The sequence below is a fragment of the Squalius cephalus genome (assembly GCF_949319135.1).
Source record: "Squalius cephalus genome assembly, chromosome: 11".
Lineage (NCBI taxonomy): Eukaryota > Metazoa > Chordata > Actinopteri > Cypriniformes > Leuciscidae > Squalius > Squalius cephalus.
In genome coordinates, this window is record NC_137132.1 from 5,848,074 (window position 1) to 5,862,719 (window position 14,646).

General features: G+C 36.4%; 1 protein-coding gene across 1 annotated transcript in view; it reads left to right on the plus strand.

The window, feature by feature from the left end:
- Positions 1–14,646, plus strand: part of LOC307167527 (alpha-2-macroglobulin-like) — a 31,923-nt gene extending 17,277 nt beyond the window's left edge. Inside the window, exons 18-34 of the mRNA XM_079886693.1 lie at positions 6,159–6,384; positions 6,455–6,581; positions 7,401–7,522; positions 7,602–7,653; positions 8,074–8,157; positions 8,244–8,420; positions 8,532–8,607; positions 8,736–8,892; positions 9,035–9,109; positions 9,195–9,357; positions 9,525–9,718; positions 9,802–10,014; positions 10,128–10,246; positions 11,972–12,053; positions 12,139–12,222; positions 13,000–13,105; positions 13,227–14,646. Coding sequence (XP_079742819.1) covers positions 6,159–6,384; positions 6,455–6,581; positions 7,401–7,522; positions 7,602–7,653; positions 8,074–8,157; positions 8,244–8,420; positions 8,532–8,607; positions 8,736–8,892; positions 9,035–9,109; positions 9,195–9,357; positions 9,525–9,718; positions 9,802–10,014; positions 10,128–10,246; positions 11,972–12,053; positions 12,139–12,222; positions 13,000–13,105; positions 13,227–13,267 — 2,098 coding nt within the window. The 3' untranslated portion in view covers positions 13,268–14,646. The remainder of the gene's footprint in view (positions 1–6,158; positions 6,385–6,454; positions 6,582–7,400; positions 7,523–7,601; positions 7,654–8,073; positions 8,158–8,243; positions 8,421–8,531; positions 8,608–8,735; positions 8,893–9,034; positions 9,110–9,194; positions 9,358–9,524; positions 9,719–9,801; positions 10,015–10,127; positions 10,247–11,971; positions 12,054–12,138; positions 12,223–12,999; positions 13,106–13,226) is intronic.

The window sequence follows — 14,646 nt, forward strand, 5'->3', positions numbered from 1 at the left end:
TTCTATGTCCACTTTTGGTCGAAATTGAGTTTTTGACAATCTGATTCATTAGGTGTTTATTAATGCCTGTGTGGTGTTATTTTTGTAAAAAAAATATTTTGTTAGTAGTTATTAATAAAATAAAAGGTTCCATCTCACAAAACATAAACCGAGTTTAAAAACTTTGATCCTCAATAAACTACAATAAACGGAGATAGAACCTTATAATTCTAAGCTCTCGATTTGTTAACCAAACTAAATACCAATAGCAAAATACTGAATTATTATATAAAGATAGTTCACCCAAAAATGAAAATTATGTAATTTACTCACCAAATTCCAAACCTGTATGAGTTTCTTTCTTCTGCTGAACACAAAAGAAGATATTTTGAAGAATGTTTGTAACCAAGCAAATAGAGCATCCACTGACTACCATTATTGGAGAAAAAATGATTATGGTAGTTAATGGGAAGCGACATCTGCTTGGTTACAAACATTCTCCCAAACATCTTTGTGTTTAGCATAACATAGAAAGGTATACAGGTTTGAAACATGAGGTTGAGTAAATGATGACAATTTTCATTTTTGGGTGAACTATCCCTTAAACACATTGTTTGGCTCATTTTTTGTCTCCACCACCCCCAGCTCTTCCTGGAGCGTGTTTCAGGTGTTCTGCCATTGCTGCATCAATTTCAGTGTCTGTAGCATTTGGGCTCCACCTCTTCACAGCATCTAAGGGAAGATAATATATTTATTTTTAAAATAAATAGAATTAAAAATTTGAGGTAAATGACATGCACTTATTTTCAAAATATTTTTATGGTCTACAGCTAAATTTAAAAAAACATGGAACAAGATGAATGAATCATGAATGAAACATTAGAAAAAGGTAATCAACATGCATTACATTTTATTTTATTAAAAAGATGTTGTTTATTTTATATAAAAGATGTTGTGCTTTAAATTGGTGTTAGATCAGTTTGTCCCCTGCCTCTTCAATACCACTGTGGTGCCCTTGAGAAAGACCCTTAACTAGGTGTGTAACTGTGAGAAAGTGAACAGGACATTTCTGATAAAGACAGGTGGGCTGGGATGTCACCTGAATAGACATGTTTAGCAATTTTAAAATTACAAAATATTTTTAAAGCAGTTACTGAAAGCATACATGTTCAAATCCAGCTAAACATTTCATTCTATTTCAGATAATTTACTTTAGAAACTCTCAAAAGACTACATTAATAAGTTACAGTAATAACTTTGACTGTATCATTAAACTTTATATATGGTATATGGTTGTATAAGTTCAAAGTAACTTTTAGCCTACTAGCTAATTTTAGCCAAACTCAGTTAGCCAATTTCAGTCGACAATGTGGGCATCATTTCTTTCGGTTCATTCATGTCAAACAAGTAAAACTCTAGCACGTTAAGCTAATAATACAAAATGTACGTACCCAACAGTAGATTTCTAATAATATGGATGGATAGAACACGCGCCTCAATTCCTCCTCTCCTCGTGGTTGTTCAGACTTCATTGTTCCAGAGTCTATGGGGAGAACGCGAGATAACCTATCGCGGGATTTTGTAATGTCGCGAGATTTTGTGTTACATCTTGGCAGCACAGTTTTGGCAATTACATCCATACTGTCTATGATTACATCCAACTCAGACATAAATGGTGACCGGATATATTTCTGTTTTACATGTATGGATATATTCCATAAAAAAAATAACAACGAATACATCAGGTACAAAAGGTTGAAATAATGACTAAAATGCAGTGGCTTTGCAATCACTTAACCACACTGGGCACTTTGTGATTATAATTTATTTAAACAAGATAAAGTAAATATATTTACTTTGTATACAAATCGTATTTCATATAATTCCTAGGGGTTTTTTTCTGTCTTGCTTGACTAGACGTGTAAAAGACGTCAGTGGACGTGTATTCACAGCCTTGACTAGACGTGTAAAGGACGTCAGTGGACGTCTTCACAACCTCTTAAAAACTATTTGGGCAATTAAATTAATTATTGCAGTATTAACCATGCAAGGATTAAGCACAGCTTTTGCATATTTCACAAGGATTTCATAGAGGGTCATGATGGACTATAAATGCACGTGTAAAAGACGTCGCCAGGTAACGTCCTCTCACCCGATACACTATATAATGAACTACAATAGCTAAAAGTCAAAATGACAAATATACATGCAATCCCAGAGAACTGTAGTCATATACAAATGTATCTAAATGCATTTTTAGGAAATGTTCTGTGTTACATATTTTTACCGATTTATGCCGTCCTACCGCGACTATTTTTGGCCAGGGACACAACGTTGCCGTCGGACCAATGTTTGCTGGGCAGTGGCATCTGGGCCCTGAAAAAAAAAAGTGAACATACTGATATCAAGAGAAAGGCCTGCACGATTTTGGGAATAAATTTGAGATTTTTCTGGTTAAAATTGCTTTTTAAAATTCACAGAATACACACACACACACACGTTTCCAACAATAATATAATGAACACCAGGTTTGTTGTGCCTTGTAGGCATAAGCTATGCACAGTGCTGGATAAAATAATAATATCAATAACCTATAGTCTTCCAAAAGATTTCAGTAACAACTAAGCTAGAGAAAAAATATATTGATTATCATGTTACTTCAAATGTTTCCATTCGTTATGATGATGTGAAATGAGATAATAGTAAAAACATGAAGCCGTTTGCTTTTCAAACGCGATCGCGCTGCAAAATATGATACATTCAAACGCGATCGCGCTGCAAAATATGATACATTCAAACGCGATCGCGCTGCAAAATATGATACATTCAAACGCAATCGCGCTGCAAAATATGATACATTCAAACGTGATCGCGCTCAAATATAAAACATTTTGGTTACCATACACATATCTATGGAAGCCCGTTTCCGCCACATTGAGTAAAAAATAAAGATTCTTTAAGTCATAATAATGAGAAACTTTCTCATAATAATGACTTAACATCTCGTAATAATGAGAAACTTTCTCATAATAATGACTTAACATCTCGTCATAATGAGAAACTTTCTCATAATAATGAGAAACTTTCTCGTAATAATGACTTAACATCTCGTAATAATGAGAAACTTTCTCGTAATAATGAGAAACTTTCTCGTAATTATGACTTAACATCTCGTAATAATGAGAAACTTTCTTGTAATAATGAGAAACTTTCTCGTAATAATGACTTAACATCTCGTAATAATGAGAAACTTTCTCGTAATAATGACTTAACATCTCGTAATAATGAGAAACTTTCTCATAATAATGACTTATCTCGTAATAATGAGAAACTTTCTCATAATAATGAGAAACTTTCTCGTAATAATGACTTAACATCTCGTAATAATGAGAAACTTTCTCGTAATAATGAGAAACTTTCTCGTAATTATGACTTAACATCTCGTAATAATGAGAAACTTTCTCGTAATAATGAGAAACTTTCTCGTAATAATGACTTAACATCTCGTAATAATGAGAAACTTTCTCGTAATAATGAGAAACTTTCTCGTAATAATGACTTAACATCTCGTAATAATGAGAAACTTTCTCGTAATAATGAGAAACTTTCTCGTAATAATGGCTTAACATCTCGTAATAATGAGAAACTTTCTCGTAATAATGAGAAACTTTCTCGTAATAATGACTTAACATCTCGTAATAATGAGAAACTTTCTCATAATAATGACTTAACATCTCGTAATAATGAGAAACTTTCTCGTAATAATGAGAAACTTTCTCGTAATAATGACTTAACATCTCGTAATATTGAGAAACTTTCTCATAATAATGACTTAACATCTCGTAATAATGAGAAACTTTCTCGTAATAATGAGAAACTTTCTCATAATAATGACTTAACATCTCATAATAATGAGAAACTTTCTCGTAATAATGACTTATTTTCTCGCACTTCTACGCATGCGCAAAGCAGTGGAGCAGAAGGGCGTGCCACACTAGCGACATCCGCTGGTCAAAGCCGTGTAAATGCATCACAGCAAACTTGGCACGCTCTGCAGTGAATAACATTAAAGATAAATGATCAGTATATGAGACAGGCTTCCATACTAGATAGTCTTTTATTCATTTGTAATATTCATTTGTATTTTTGTGTATGAACAAGCAGCAACACAAGGGTGATCCACGGATTTCAAATAGACGGAGGAATGATAAGACAGCACACCTTTCCAAATCTGTTTAAGAACACTTCATCTGGAAATCTGTGTAAGGGTCCGTTCATACAGAACGCGCTTTTTCATTGCTTTTCTAGGCATACGCGCACTAGACGGACGTCTTCTGCAGCGTTTTGCGCATGACACGGCGTTCTAAATTGAAAAGAAGTTCAGCTTTTAAAAACACGTCTCGACCTTGCGTCTTCCCCCATTCCACTGCCCACTTATGTTTAAATGTCCCCAAAGTCATAAACATCTTAAAGGTGATTTCTGTATTGATATCTTCCAGATGAACCTGCACATCAAATATCCTAGCATCTGCAAAATACGTGTTATATTAACACACATATGTGTTACACTTAAACTTGACGAATAAATGTAATATTCCAACTTTAATCTGATAGTTTTGTAAATTCATGTAACAATTTTCATCGGTGTGCACAAGCAGGCGTCCTTCGTTACCATGGTAACCGTCCTGCTTCTGCATTCCACTTTCACACCTTATCGTGCGCATGGAAAAGTATGGAAGATAGGCCTACTGATGATGTTATTTAATGATACTACAGATTGCACTAAGTAGATCAAACTGACTTTAATGAAAACAACTGTTTTGCAGAGCGTGCCAAGTTTGCTGTGATGCATTTACACGGCTTTGACCAGCGGATGTCGCTAGTGTGGCACGCCCTTCTGCTCCGCTGCTTTGCGCATGCGTAGAAGTGCGAGAAAATAAGTCATTATTTACGAGAAAGTTTCTCATTATTATGAGATGTTAAGTCATTATTATGAGAAAGTTTCTCATTATTACGAGATGTTAAGTCATTATTACGAGAAAGTTTCTCATTATTACGAGAAAGTTTCTCATTATTACGAGATGTTAAGTCATAATTATGATAAAGTTTCTCATTATTACGAGATGTTAAGTCATTATTACGAGAAAGTTTCTCATTATTACGAGATGTTAAGTCATTATTATGAGAAAGTTTCTCATTATTACGAGATGTTAAGTCATAATTATGAGAAAGTTTCTCATTATTACGAGATGTTAAGTCATTATTACGAGAAAGTTTCTCATTATTACAAGAAAGTTTCTCATTATTACGAGATGTTAAGTCATAATTATGATAAAGTTTCTCATTATTACGAGATGTTAAGTCATTATTACGAGAAAGTTTCTCATTATTACGAGAAAGTTTCTCATTATTACGAGAAAGTTTCTCATTATTACGAGATGTTAAGTCATTATTACGAGAAAGTTTCTCATTATTATGAGAAAGTTTCTCATTATTACGAGATGTTAAGTCATTATTATGAGAAAGTTTTTCATTATTACGAGATGTTAAGTCATTATTATGAGAAAGTTTCTCATTATTACGAGATGTTAAGTCATTATTACGAGAAAGTTTCTCATTATTACGAGATGTTAAGTCATTATTACGAGAAAGTTTCTCATTATTACGAGATGTTAAGTCATTATTACGAGAAAGTTTCTCATTATTACGAGATGTTAAGTCATTATTTTGAGAAAGTTTCTCATTATTATGACTTAAAGAATCTTTATTTTTTTACTCAATGTGGCGGAAACGGGCTTCCATAAATATGTGTGTAAGTGGACACATACAAAAGTAGAAATATCACAGATTCTTTTTTATATTTCTTTTTTCTGTATGACCATAAATTATGGAGTAATTTAAGTTTATAGTGCTACAATGTGGAGAAAATCCAGCAAAACGCGCCCGCGCGTTTGTCGACCTCAGAGGGTTAATAATTAACTAATCACTTGTAAATGACTTGTAACACAATTTACAAAACATACATAAAATGTTAGCATTTATGAATGTTTTGTAAATGATTAGTTCATCATTAACTATAATCACTTATAAATGACTTACAACTGAACGTTATTATAAAGTGTTACCGAAAAATGGCTGAGTCAGAGTCAAATATGCCTATTGTTGTAATTCCTCCACAGGGACTCTGGATCAGCTCAGGTTCCTGTCACGGTTCCTGACACCATCACCTCTTGGGAGACGGAGGCCTTCTGCCTTTCCTCTGAAGGTCTGGGTCTGGCTCCTCCTGCTCAGCTGACAGTTTTCCAGCCCTTCTTCCTAGAGCTCTCTCTGCCTTACTCCATCATCCGCGGGGAGATCTTTGAGCTGAAGGCCACTGTCTTCAACTATCTGTCCAAGTGCATCATGGTGAGATTTCAGACGCACTCTAATCAAATCATATCATATATGCCACTAATCATGTGTGTTTGATTGACAGGTTAAAGTGACTCCAGCTCCTTCCTCAGACTACACTCTCAAAGCCTCCTCTGATGATCAGTATTCATCCTGTCTATGTGCTAATGGAAGAAAAACCTTTAAATGGATCCTCACTCCCTCTGTTCTTGGTGAGTTTTCCAGTCTGAATCAGTAGCCGCCTTTTCATTACAGATGTGCACAAAACTTTTGGGATGTTTTTGAAATGTTGATAAAAAACTATTGCAAAACAATGGCGTTTCCGTTAACCGATGTTATGCGACTAAAACATTATTTTTCCCTCTCACGAATAAGTCATTCCTAAAATCATTGCAATAGATGTTGGTAGTTTTACACTTTTATCGCAGCCAGAGCACTAGCCATTGTTTTTAATCGAAGTTATCCAAGCATTATTGGCAAGGGAAGATGTTAATGTAAATGTTAAACATGCAATTTCACCGCGTTTCCATTACCCTTCAAATTGCACAAATTGAAAATGCGAATTGAAAATACACCCATTGGAAAGACATCAATTTCACAAAAACTTCCAATGAAAATAAAATGTTTTTATGCTCGCATGAGGTTTTTTTTCAGGCTGTTCGAGAAAGGAATATTTTGCAAAATATTTCGCTCCTTAGTATAGGCTAAGAGGCTTTCCTTGCCATTAATGCTTGGATAACACGCCTACGTCTCCTTCGATTAAAAATAATGGCTAGTGCAGTGGCTGCGATGTACGTAAACCTACCAACATCCGTCGCCATAATTTTGGCTTCTCGCAAGATGAAAAAATTATGTTTCCATTGTAGTTTGCGAAATATTCCTTTTTCGAACTGAAAAGCATACAATTTTTTTTTTCTGAAATGGTTTACAAAGGGGAAACTTAATTTGTCATTTTTAATTTGCTCAATTTGAAGGGTAATGGAAACGCGACTGTTTCTCAGTTGTATATTCACGTATGTCTTGTGTTGTAGGAGTCTTGAATATTACAGTCAGTGCAGAGGCAGAGGCGTCCCAGACTGTGTGTGACAATGAGATTGTGAGCGTCCCGGAGAGAGGACGCATTGACACGGTCACACGAAGTCTGCTCGTACAGGTCAGCACACGTCATCATTTACTCATGATCTTAATGCTGCTTATGTATGATGTGTTGATGTGACTGATTTCTGCTGCAGGCGGAAGGAACTGAAAAGACAGAGACTCACAGCTGGTTACTGTGTCCAAAGGGTTAGTCTGCAGATATTTCATATGTTTTGGTGTACAAGCGCTGATAATGCTGCAACCCTCTTTGTCTTCTAAACACAAACTCCAACTTCATGAAAATAAGTACACATTGCATAGAGGACATTTTGAGGACACACCAAATTTAAGGACCAATAGAGAGAGCTAAAATATACTCATATATATCAGACATTTTAATTGAGAAAGTTTAAATTTGTAAGCCTTTCATGACAACTGTAGTTTAGTTGTTCAGCTGTGCCAAATTTTGAAATTGTGGCTATTTTCTCCCCTTTTCTAAAGTGCTTGAATCACAATAATTCCTGTTTGTGATTGTATTATTATTATTGGGACTTCACAGGTGGTATTATAATGTTTATAGCGTTACTCTGCTGATCACTGATGTGTTTCTGTCTGTCTGGTTCATAGGTGACAGTCTCTCAGAGGAAGTGGCTCTGACTCTTCCTAAAGATGTGATAGAGGGATCAGCCAGATCCTCTTTTTCAGTCATTGGTAACATTTACAAACATGAGCAGAAATGAGGAGATTGGCTTTAGACTTATAAAATGTAGTGAGTGTCATTTGTGTATGGTTTACAGGCGACATATTGGGTCGTGCACTGAGGAACCTTCATGGATTATTACGGATGCCGTACGGCTGTGGAGAGCAAAACATGGCTGTTCTTTCTCCCAATATTTACATTCTGGAGTATCTGGAGAACACGGAGCAGCTCACCTCGGCCATCCGAGAGAGAGCCACAGGCTTCCTGCAGAGCGGTGAGAGACAAAATCATGTCAAGAAAATACTGAGATGGTTTGATACCAAATTATACATTATTCAACACTCAAACAAACTGTTGAAGTGTTAACCATTATCACACTAAACAGGATACCAGAGACAAATGAACTACAAGCATTTGGATGGATCATACAGCACATTTGGTTATGGTGATGGGAATACATGGTAAATATATTTTCACTATTACTATTGTTAAACAGAAATAATATCAAGGTAATCGACAAAAATAAACCCAATAAACACATTTAAAAATTTATCTCAGTTCAAATGACTTTAAACTTCTACACCATCAGGTTGACTGCCTTTGTGCTGAGGTCCTTTGGCAAAGCACAGAAATACATATTTATTGATCCAAAAATTATTCAGAGTGCAAAGAATTGGTTAATAAGCAGACGGGATTCAGACGGCTGTTTTATCCAACAGGGAACACTGTTCAACAACAGAATGAAGGTCTGTCATCTTCTCTCTATCTCTCTATCTATCGTCTTTATTCAGACTTTCTCAAGCCAACATCACAGTTTGTCTAGATTAACTTTCCTTCAGTGGTTTGACTGTGTTGATTTATTTATCCTTTATTTCTAATAAATTCTAGGGTGGGGTGAATGATGATGTGACCATGACTGCCTACATTACTGCATCATTGCTTGAACTGGAAACTCCAGTCACAGTAAGTTCGTCTGTAGGAAACATGGTAAAAACTCATAGAAAAATGACACTCACAGCGTCTATTCCTCTGTGTTTTTTTGTCACAGGATCCTGTCGTCAGTAAAGGTTTGTCATGCTTGAGGTCCGTCATTGAGAATGTCAATAACACTTACACCACTGCCCTGCTCGCCTACACTTTCAGTCTGGCTAGAGACACGGACACTCGACAGCAGCTTTTCAAGAAACTGGAAGATGTTGCTATTTCAGATGGTAAGAGGTTTGTTTCTGATGACTTTCTGTTGTCTTTTATGACCGTACTATTGTTTTTGACACATTGTGTAGTTATTCATTAATGATGGAACAGTTTTCTAAAGTGTTACCTTTTTTTTTGTTTTAATCATGCTCCTTGAGTCACGCGTGTGTCTTTTGTCCTTAAGGCTCTTCTCTCCACTGGTCTCAGTCTGGCTCTGCTGATGACTCTGATTCTCTGGCAGTGGAGATCAGCTCATATGTGCTGCTTGCTGTTCTCACTGCAGATTCAGTCACTACAGCTGATCTGGGCTATGCTAACAGGATTGTTAGCTGGCTTGTGAAGCAGCAGAATGCTTATGGAGGATTCTCCTCCACACAGGTTACTCAAACCTCTCCAATCAAACACATTATTGCTGGTGTTAATGAGTAAAAGAGGCATTACTGAACACATTTATTTCCCAGGACACAGTGGTGGCTCTTCAGGCTCTGTCTTTGTACGCCACCAAAGTGTTCAGCTCTGACGGCTCCAGCACAGTGACGGTACGGTCAGCAGGAGACACTCTCCACTTTAATGTCAATCAGGACAACAAGTTACTGTACCAGGAGAAGCAGCTGCAGAAACTTCCAGCCACATACAGCATTGAAGTGAAGGGCTCAACCTGTGTGTCTGTGCAGGTCTGTAGTGCGTTCAGCTTCATTTACTCACACTCACTTTCTCTCTTGGCATTTTGGTTATTCTGCTGTGAGATGATTTATGAATGTATTTTTCTTGGTGTTGACTCTCTCAGATGGCTCAGTTCTACAACATTCCCACTCCAACTGAAGCTAAAACATTGAGCATTGATGCTAAGACTGAGGGAGATTGCAAAACATTGGGACAAAATTTCATTTTGAACTTCACTGTCAAGTAAGAGAATTTGTATTTAAAGTCCCCCTGTAGTCAATAATTGTCAATAATTGTAATAATAAAACTCATCTTTAAATTCTTCATGCCTTAAAACGGATTGAATGTAACTCTACACCCTTGCCTCATTGAGTATACGTGGTTCTATGAATATGCAAATGAGCCCCGCCTCCACTCACTCACAGTAGCTCAGAGATCCACTCGTTGACGATCACACGTTGATCTGATTGGTTACAAGGTAGTTTGTGACGTCAGAAACACCAGAGATAAATATTCAAACCATGTTTTTGAGACTGTCTTTGGTTCACTGCAGTTTTAAGGAGAAAATACTCAGAAATGAATGGAGTCGACTTGTGAATTTACACATGGTTTGTCTTAAAGCATATTAAAAACACCACATACCAGAGCCAATCAACCCTATACGCACAATACGCAAGTTGCGTAAGGCCCCGCAAATTACTCAAGGCCCCTCCTCCCCCTCGTGTCAAAGCGCATCAATCAAAGTTTAAAACATCGATGAGAAAATTAAGTGGAAAAAACACCATGAGAGTGAATTGCGGGAACAGCTATAAGATAGACTTGGGTTCTCTCCTCTCCAAGTTTGATGTCAGTAAAGTTAAGTTGATGTGCATCTCTCTTTAGTCTGTCTGAGTGAAATGAGTGAGAGTGAGAGTGAAATACAACTATTTATTATGTTTGATAAACGACAAAGGGCAACGGTGTTTGTTTATAAACTGCAGCTCGGAAAATATAACCGCGTCGCGCATTAAATGCCGTTGCATACACCATTGCATACACCATTGCATGTTAACACATGTGTTCATTATATATGCACTCCTCATTATAGGAGCACATACTTTTAAAAAAAGACAAAATGATTGTAGTCTCCAAGTCAGTTTAGTTACAACTCTGCAATAAAACAAGATGGAAAGCATTGATATTGGCTATTGATTTATAAGCTATATTGCATTTAAAATGTTGATTGGCTGGACATACTGGTCAATATGGATGCACATCCCTCAGTAAATAATAACCATCAAGTATCAAGTATTGCTTTCATTATTTAAAACGCAGCTATGGCAAGTCATTTTAGCTTTTATTCATTCACAGGATGCATTTTTGATATCAATAATTAAATTTGTACAATTTAAAATGTGAATTCTTGATATTAAGAATGTACTTTTTCTAGTAACAATGTCTATTTCTGATATCAGGAATTCCTAGTTCGTTAAAAGGAATTACTAGTTAAAGGAGGGAAGATTGTAGTGGGAGCACTGGGGTGTCAGGTGTGACTGTGTGGCAATGGCTAATGGGTCAGGTAGGAGGGCCCCTTAACAGAATTTTGCTTAGGGCCCCTGGGAGGTCAGGATCGGCTCTGCCACATACACATATTAACAACATTAAAAGCTTGATTTTCACCACAGGGGGACTTTAAGTCAAAAGACTAGAACATGATTATGACTTAAGATTAACTAACAAATAAATATTTTCTGAATATTTTTTAACATCTTAATAAACACAAAAGCAATATAAACTGAACCGGCGTATCTCAGTAGTTAAAACACTACACACTGACTTGAGATACAACATTTTTATTATTGACACATTATGAGTGATGTGAGTGATTAAATCTCTGCATGTGTCTTGGTAATTATACTGGCTTTTGTTCTCTCTTATTTGTACATTTATATGAGGCATTTAAGAACCTTTTCATTTGCTCTTTTCCAGATATGATGGTCTACAGGAAAGGACTAACATGGTCATTGTGGATATTAAACTCTTATCTGGATTCACAGCTGATACATCAATGGTGCGTTTGAGTGATTCATCACAAAATGTGAACACATTTCTAGAGTTTCTCTTTTTAGAAATTAACCAGCACTTTTTCCCCACAGCTTAAAGATTTTTGGGGAATGTACAGAAAACCTGTGGAACGGGTCGATTCTAAAGATGATCGTGTCATTGTGTATTTGAAGGAGGTGAGAAAACACAAAGTCCTTTTAGGCAAGTCGTGCCACTCGGCCGCCATCTTGGCAACGCCTCCGGGCAGCTATTTCGGACTAACAAGACCAGGCTCCTATCTAAATGAATGGGCAGAGAGTCAGAACTGCACTTTCACTGGTCACCGGGACATAAAAACTGCATATATAGAAACAGCAGTAAAATATGATAAAAATCGCTGAAAAAGTTTGATGACTTTGCCCCAAAATAAGGTTTAAAACGCCTTTTCCCCCACAGGTTATACTTTTACTACGCATGCGCAAGGGTTCACGTTCACGACACCAACTTCATTTACGTCTCTATCCAGAATGCCGGTGTTGTGCCAAGCACTTAAACAATTATATTTAAATATCTGAAACCTAAAATAAACATTATGTGGTTAAAAACACTGAACAGTTGTGATATAGCCTATGACAAGCGCTGAGCGCGTCCGTCTTTGGCTCAGCGCCAGCCACAGCGCGAAAGCACAGGTTGAATGGCAGTTATGTCACGTCACTGTACATTCGCTCCTTAGTGGTCAGCTGCTGACTGTTAAAAGCAGATGATTGGCTTTCCAGCGGGAGGGGCGGGACATGTGCATACAACCGCCATCTTTGCCGTTACGGGTTTTCCTTATATAGTTGTATTGAGGATTGAGGAAGTGGCATGTCTCTTATATAAATTGTCTCTGGAAAACAGCAACATTCATATGATTTTATGTCTTAGGTCTTTATGTCTTTAATGTCCAGGACTGATGAGTTTGTTTCCTCCTGTAGATCACACAAAATATTCCAGTGAATTACCAGATACAAACGAAACAGGTTCTTCAAGTGAAGAATCTCAAGCCAGCTCTGATTAAAGTGTACGATTACTACCAAACAAGTAAGATTTAATATGCCAGTGTTGAATGCTTTGATCAAGTGATGCACATTGTTTATTCAGATTTAATCCATGTACAGGTTTCCATTGTTGTACGAATGTGAACATCTCCCTTTTCCTTCAGGTGATCAGTCGGAGGCCGAGTACTTCTTCCACTGTGAATGAAGCTGAAGAGCGTCACCTTATAGTTCAGCTTGGATAAAGATGTTGGAACTCTCTAATGTTTAATATTAAAATGTTTATTCTTTATCCTGGACAAAATTATTTCCAGTCCATCATCCCAAATTTGAACAAACCCCCAAATCCTAATCAGTTTTTGGATACGTCTCTTGAGATCATGACTTATCAATTCACAATGCATATGATTAATAAAAGTGTTGAAAACAAGTTCTGGTGAGCTGGTTGAACAGTTGAATACGTAGTTTCAGAATCAGACAAGGTTATTACGATTATATATTGTGAATTTCTCATCTCATCTCGGCTCTGCTTTTTTTTTTTTTTTTATCTTGTTCTGATTCACTGTACACCCTTAAAAATAAAAGTGCCAAAAAAAAAGGGGGGGGGGGGGGGGGGGGGGGTTCACAGTGAAAAGAACCTTTATTTTCTTGAATAACCTTGTTTATGTGACATAAAGAGCCTTTTTTGGTACTGCAAGAACTCGCCTCATAAGTTCTTAAAAGATCCTCTAACAGTTCTTCATGTCACTTTATAAGATTCTTTGTAGAACCATTCATGAAAATGTTTTTTATGACCCCATTTTAAACAAACATACAAAGAGAATCCAGGAATAATATTTAAATGTTTATTGCCTTTATACATTGTGCCAGATTAAAGCATATGAATACATACAGTAAGGCATTAAACAGGACATTTTAATAAATCAGGCAAATTGCACAATTTTAAAATATGAAAACAGTAAAAACAGACTCACCAATAAACAGTCCACTCTGTATTAAATGTACAATTCACCCAAAAATGAAAATCAGTCATTTACTCACCCTCAAGCTGTTCCAAACCTGTATGAGTTTCTTTCTTCTTCTGAACACAAAAGAAGATATTCTGAAGAATGTTGGCAACCAGACAGTTGATGGTAGCCATTGACTTCTATAGTATTTTTTCCTATTTTAGAAGTCAATGGCTACCATCAACTGTCTGGTTATTGACATTCTTCAAAATATATTCTTTTGTGTTCAGCAGAAGAAAGAAACTCCTACAGGTTTGGAACAGCTTGAGGGTGAGAAAATGACTGATTTTCATTTTTGAGTGAACTGTCCCTTTAACTGTAAGAATTACAGCAGCAAAATGTCAACAGGCTCATGACCATTAAATGTAACAGCTAGGGAATTAAAAATCATGTACCTAAATTACAATTATGAAAAGAACACATGAGTCTGGCGTGGAAGGTGGAACAGGAACCGACTTCTTGTCACAACATCTTCCTGGATTCCGGGATCCGCGGGAAATCGAATACATACAATTCACTGCAGCTGTTTTACTGGAATCTTTTTAATCATGTAAATAAAGAAAACAATCATTTTATTTCT